At 50.8% G+C, this 6,689-nt stretch overlaps 1 protein-coding gene across 1 annotated transcript; it reads left to right on the top strand.

Annotated features, from left to right (window-relative positions):
* The first annotated feature begins 1,305 nt into the window (after positions 1 to 1,305).
* LOC309797896 (zinc finger protein 541-like) lies at positions 1,306 to 6,294 on the top strand. Its single transcript, XM_082646281.1, has 4 exons — positions 1,306 to 2,690; positions 2,898 to 3,057; positions 3,215 to 3,382; positions 4,275 to 6,294. The coding sequence occupies exons 1-4, from the start codon at positions 2,602 to 2,604 to the stop codon at positions 4,455 to 4,457; spliced, it is 600 nt and encodes a 199-aa protein (XP_082502407.1). The 5' UTR covers positions 1,306 to 2,601; the 3' UTR covers positions 4,458 to 6,294.
* The last annotated feature ends 395 nt before the right edge of the window (positions 6,295 to 6,689 follow it).

The following is a 6,689-nucleotide window of genomic DNA, read 5'->3' as shown; positions in this document are numbered from 1 at the left end:
AGTCCATTTCCCTTTAAGGTAATTATCGATATGTATGTTGCTATTCCCATTTTCTTAATTGTTTTGGGTTCGTTATTGTAGGTCTTTTCCTTCTGTTGTGTTTCTTGCCTAGAGAAGTTCCTTTAGCATTTGTTGTAAAGCTGGTTTGGTGGTGCTGAACTCTCTCAGCTTTTGCTTGTCTGTAACCGTTTTAATTTCTCCATCCAATCTGAATGAGATCCTTGCTGGGTAGGGTAATCTTGGTTGCAGGTTTTTCTCCTTCATCACTTTAATTATGTCCTGCCACTCCCTTCTGGCTTGTAGAGTTTCTGCTGAGAGATCAGCTGTTATCCTGATGGGGATTCCCTTGTGTGTTATTTGTTGTTTTTGCCTTGCTGCTTTTCATATGATTTCTTTGTGTTTAATTTTTGACAGTTTGATTAATATGTGTCTTGGCGTATTTCTCCTTGGATTTATTCTGTATGGGACTCTCTGTGCCTCCTGGACTTGATTAACTATTTCCTTTCCCATATTAGGGAAGTTTTCAACTAGAATCTCTTCAAATATTTTCTCAGTCCCTTTCTTTTTCTCTTCTTCTTCTGGAACCCCTATAATTCGAATGTTGGTGCGTCTAATGTTGTCCCAGAGGTCTCTGAGACTGTCCTCTGTTCTTTTCATTCTTTTTTCTTTATTTTGCTCTGCAGCAGTTATTTCCACTATTTTATCTTCCACCTCACTTATCCGTTCTTCTGCCTCAGTTATTCTGCTATTGATCCCATCTAGAGTATTTTTCATTTCACTTATTGTGTTTTTAATCGATGCTTGATTCATCTTTAGTTCTTCTAGGTCCTTGTTAACTGTTTCTTGCATTTTGTCTATTCTATTTCCAAGATTTTGGATCTTGGAAATAGAATCTTGGATCATCTTTACCATCATTATTGTGAATTCTTTTTCAGGTAGACTGCCTATTACCTCTTCATTTGTTAGGTCTGGTGGGTTTTTATCTTGCTCCTTCTCCTGCTGTGTGTTTTTCTGTCTTCTCATTTTGCTTATGTTACCGTGTTTGGGGTCTCCTTTTTGCAAGCTGCAGGTTCGTAGTTCCCGTTGTTTTTGGTGTCTGTCCCCAGTGGCTAAGGTTGGTTTAGTGGGTTGTGTAGGCTTCCTGGTGGAGGGGACTAGTGCCTGTGTTCTGGTGGATGAGGCTGGATCTTGTCTTTCTGGTGGGCAGGTCCAGGTCTGGTGGTGTGTTTTGGGGTGTCTGCGGACTTTTTATGATTTTAGGCCACCTCTCTGCTAATGGGTGGCATTGTGTTCCTGTCTTGCTAGTTGTTTGGCATAGGGTGTCCAGCACTGTAGCTTGCTGGTCGTTGAGTGAAGCTGGGTGCTGGTGTTGAGATGGAGAGAGATCTCTGGAAGATTTTCGCCGTTTGATATTATGTGGAGCTGGGAGGTCTCTTGTGGACCAGTGTCCTGAAGTTGGCTCTCCCACCTCAGAGGCACAGCACTGACTCCTGGCTCCTCAATCTGGGATGATTTGTTGTCTATTCATGTATTCCACAGATGCAGGGTACATCAAGTTGATTGTGGAGCTTTAATCTGCTGCTTCTGAGGCTGCTGGGAGAGGTTTCCCTTTCTCTTCTTTGTTCTCACAGCTCCTGGGTCTCAGCTTTGGATTTGGCCCCGCCTCTGCGTGTAGGTCACCGGAGGGCGTCTGTTCTTCGCTCAGACAGGACAGGGTTAAAGGAGCAGCCTCTTCGGGAACTCTGGCTCACTCAGGCCGGGCGGGAGGGAGGGGCACGGAGTGCGGGGCGAGCCTGCAGCGGCAGAGGCCCGCGTGACGTTGCACCAGCCCGAGGCGCGCCGTGCGTTCTCCCAGGGAAGCCGCCCCTGGATCCCGGGACCCCGGTAGTGGCGGGCTGCACAGGCTCCCGGAAGGGCGGTGTGGACAGTGACCTGCGCTCGCACACAGGCCTCTTGGCGGCGGCAGCAGCGGCCCCAGCGTCCCACGCCCGTCACTGGGCTCCGCGCTTTCAGCCGTCTGTGGAGCTCTTTTAAGCAGCGCTCTTAATCCCCTCTCCTCGCGCACCAGGAAACCAAGAGGGAAGAAAAAGTCTCTTGCCTCTTCGGCAGCTCCAGAGTTTTCCCGGACTCCCTCTCGGCTAGCTGTGGCACATTAGCCCCCTTCAGGCTGAGTTCTCGCCGCCAGCCCCAGTCCTCTCCCTGCGCTCTGCCCGAAGCCCGAGCCTCAGCTTCCAGCGCCGCCCGCCCCAGCGGGCGAGCAGACAAGCCTCTCGGGCTGGTGAGTGCCGCTCGGCACCGATCCTCTGTGCGGGAATCTCTCCGCTTTGCCCTACCCAGGTATGTGGGGAGTTTCTTGCCTTTTGGGAGGTCTGGGATCTTCTGCCAGCGTTCAGTAGGTGTTCTGTAGGAGTTGTTCCACGTGTAGCTGTATTTCTGGTGTATCCGTCAGAAGTTGTAAGTTTTGATGAAGTCCAATACGTCTGTCTTTTGTTTGGTTTTGGAGTCATCCAAGAAACCACTGCTTACTCCCGGGTCACCAAGAATTATACCTGTGTTTTCTTCCAAGTCTTATAGTTTTCACTCTTGCATCTCATTTCTGATATGTTGGCTCAGATGTATTTTCGTCTTCAGGGTGGAAATATCTACCGGGTCCCCCACCCGATGAAGGAGGAGAACATGGCGTGTGGCTGGTAAGTTCCGAAGCCCCTCGGGAATCCTCTGGTGGCTTTGATGTGCTGGGCCTGGGTGAGCGAGCTCTGGATGCTTCACTCCTGAAGGGGTGAGCACCAGGCCACGGGGAATCGGGGGCATCATCCCCATTTCTTTAGGGTTCGTCCAAAGCTGTCAGAGGATCAGTGTTTGGGGACAGAGTCCCATTCTCCCTTTCTTCCCCACAGTAACCAGCACAATGGTGGTCCCACAGACTGGGCAGAGCCAAGGAGCACTTACGTCTGCAAGAATTGCAGCCAGATGTTTTATACAGAGAGAGGGCTGAGCAGCCACATGTGTTTTCACAGCGACCAGTGGCCGTCACCTCGAGGGAAGCAGGAGCCGCAGGTGAAGGGGCTCGAAGCTGCCATTCATCTCAGGATGGAGCCGTCCTCCTGCGGGGAGCCTGGCTGGGGGCCGGGAGTCAGGGCTGTGCTGCTCTGGAGAGGCCCCTTTCTCCCTACGTACTGTGTCTCTTAAAGGGCTGGCTCTTCTCTGTGTGTAGGTGTGTGGCATGGAGTTTTGCAAGCCACGAAGACAGGTGCTGAGGCCGGAGGGGGACAGGCAGAGTTCCCCGAGAGCCAGGAAGTCCTTGGACAACATGACCGCCGCCCCTTTGGTGGTCCCTGTGTCGGTGCCTGTGGCTCCAGCGAACCATCCCCCGGGGAGCAAGGTGGGTGCACTTCCTTCCAGCTGCTTTCCAGCTGCCAGTGGGAGCTGTGAGAAAAGCCCCCAAATCCTGACTCCATAAGAGCTTGATTTGCGTGTTCATTCATCCATTCAACCTCCAGTGAACTTCTTTTGTGCCTGGCCCTGTGCTGGGCAGGGCTGGGGACACTGCAGCGACCACAACAGGCCTGCCTCCGTCTCCTGGGGCTCCCAGCCCAGCGGGGTAGATAGACCCATCCCCGGACACTGACGACCCAGAACGGGCCGGGCTGGGAGAGGGAGCTGTAGGAGCCCCGAGGGCACCAGAGACCCTGCCTGAGGAAGGGGGTGTTGCAGCTGAGAGCTGGAGGGTGAGGAGGGGTAAGATGGGCAGAGAGGAGGGGAGATTGCGTGGAGGTAAGAGAGAGTGTAGCAAGCTCAAGCCGTCGTCTCTTCAGCCTGTGCTGGAAGACCCCACCTGGAGAAGTCCATGCTGGACTCGGGTACGGGGTGCATGGAGCCCACTGTTTGTCTCCCAGGAGCTGCTGTCATTTTGAGGGCAACAGGTTTCCCTTTTGTCATGCTGTTGCATCCGTCTGGCCCCCACTCTTTAAGTGCCAGTCACTTTAACAACGGACATGAGTTTCCAAAATGGTCTGAGTGAGGGCCTCTCCTTGCGGGGTGTGGGTGCCTGAGAAGGCCCCAGCCTCAAACATCGCCCGGCTTAGGGTCTGGAGTCTGGCTCAGGCGTGGTGGCCCTGCCCGGCTTCCTGTGCTGAGGACTCTTTGCACGGCCATGCTGGGTGTGCGTCTGGCTGGTCAGTACCCTTTCCCACTCTCAGGCCATCTTGAGGACTGAGCTGTGGGGCCGGTGGCCTCAGGTGACCCCTGTGGTTCTGAAGTCTCTTCTTCTCCAGGGACAGGAGAAGGACGGGGAAGAGAGAGACAGGAGAGCAGCCAACACAGGAAGCGGAAGAAGCTCCCACGGCCCAAGGCACTGCTCATCCCTCCTCCGCCCTCCATGTCTGGGGAGCCGGGCCCGGGAGGATGCCGCCAGAGCTGCCTGTGCTCACCCGTGTTCCTGGTGGACCGTCTCCTGAAGGGAGTGTCCCAGTGCCCTGCCTACACGCCGCCCCCGATGCTCAGCCCCATCCGGGAGGGCTCTGGGCTGTATTTCAACACTCTGTGTTCCACATCTGCCCGGGCCCGTCCCGACAGGCTCATCAGCGCCATGCTTGGTGAGTGAGCTTGATCACCCCATGATAGGCCTGTGGGGGGCCAGACCCCCGCCCCCTGTAGAATTCGGTCCAGCCATTCCCTCTGGCCTACGCTTGGGTCTGGTCTGGGTGTCCTGTTGCTGTTCAGAACTATCCCAGGACCATCTGGGACCAGCAGCCTTCTAGGTGCTTATAATTTTGTAGCCAGAAAGAAAATAGACGCAATTTAGCCTAACCACCATTCTGCCTGCCCTTTCGAGTAATTGTTTAAACAGCTTTATTGAGGTATAATTCACATGCCATATGAATCACCCATTTAAAGTGTACAGTGATTTTTTAGTGTATTCTTAGGATTGTACACCCATCCCACAATCTAGTTCTAGAGCATTTTCATCACCCCAGAAGATTATATCCACGAGCGGTGACACACAGGCCCTGTAGCCCCCAGCTCCTCTGCCCTGGGCAACCACCAGTCTACCAACCTACTTTTTCTATGGGTCTCCCTATTCTGGACATTTCATATACTTGGGATCATACAATATGTGCCATTCTGTGTCTAGTTTGTTCACTTAGAATAATGTTGTCAAGGTTCATCCATGTTGTACCATGCATCAGTGCTTCATTTCTTTTTATGGATGAATGATATTCCATTCTCTGGAGAGACAACATTTTATTTATCCATTCATCAGTTGAGGGGCATTTGGGTTGTTTTCGTCCTTTGGGTCTTGCAAATAGTGCTGTTAAGAACATTTATGTATAAGTTGTTTTTGGACATAAGTCCTCATTTCTCTTGGGTATACAGCTCAGAGTGGAATTGCTGGGTCAAAGGGTAACTATGTCTAACCGTTTAAGGAACTGCCGGACTGTTTTCCAAAATGGCCGGGTCATTTTAAATTTCCACCAGCATTGTATGAAAGTTCCAGTTTCTCCACATCCTTGCTAAACACTTCTTATCTGTCTTTTTCATTATAACCATCCTAGTGGGTGTAAAGTGGTAGCTCTTTGTGGGGTGTTTGTTTATTTGTTTGTTTGTTTGTTTTGCGGTACGTGGGCCTCTCAGTGTTTGTGGCCTCGCCCGTTGTGGAGCACAGGCTCCGGATGCGCAGGCTCAGCGACCATGGCTCTCGGGCCCAGCCGCACCGCAGCAAGCGGGATCCTCCCGGACCGGGGCACGAACCTGCGTCCCCTGCATCGGCAGGCGGACTCTCAACCACTGCGCCACCAGGGAAGCCCCCTCATTGTGGTTTTGATTTACATTTCCCTGATGGCTAACGATGTTGAGCATCTTTCCATGTGCTTATTATCCATTTGTATATCTTCTCGGGAGAAATGTCTGCTCAGATCCTTTGCCCATTTTTTAAATTGAATTCTTATCTTTTTATCATTGAGTTGTCTCAGTTCCTTATATAGTCTGGATGCAAGCCCCTTATCAGATATATGATTTGCAAATTCTCTCCAATTTTGTGGGTTGTCCTTTCATTTTATTTATGATATGGTTTGCAGTACACAAGTTTTTAATTTTGATGAAGTCCAACTTATTCTTAGGCCTGCGATCAATCTTTAGTGAACTTTTATATACTGTATGAGGTAGGAGTCCAAATTTATTCTTTTGCATGTATGTATCAGTTCTTCCAGCACTTGAAAATACTGTTCTTTTCTCATTGAATAGTCTTGGTACTTTGTTTTGTTTTGTTTTCTTTTGCGGTACACGGGCCTCTCACTGTTGTGGCACTCCCGTTGCGGGGCACAGGCTCCGGACGCGCAGGCTCAGTGGCCATGGCTCACGGACCCAGCTGCTCCGCGGCACGTGGGATCTTCCCAGACCGGGGCACAAACCCATGTCCCCTGCATCGCCAGGCAGACTCTCAACCACTGCGCCACCAGGGAAGCCCTGTCTTGGTACCTTTGTGGAAAATCAGTTGACCATAAATGATTTGAGATTTTTCTTCTTTTTTAATACAGGCATTTTACAGCTATAGATTTCCTTCTGAACATTGCTTTAGCTACATTTTGTAAGTTTTAGTATGTTGTGTTTTTATATTCATTCAGCTAAAGTATTTTCTAATTTATCATTCCACTTCTTGTTTAACACACTGACTATTAAAGAGTGTGTTG

The sequence above is a fragment of the Mesoplodon mirus genome (genome assembly GCF_964341445.2).
Source record: "Mesoplodon mirus genome assembly, contig: HAP1_SCAFFOLD_1182, whole genome shotgun sequence".
NCBI classification, from domain to species: Eukaryota; Metazoa; Chordata; class Mammalia; order Artiodactyla; family Ziphiidae; genus Mesoplodon; species Mesoplodon mirus.
Note: the sequence above shows the minus strand (reverse complement) of the source record. Positions and strands in the feature narration are given on the sequence as shown.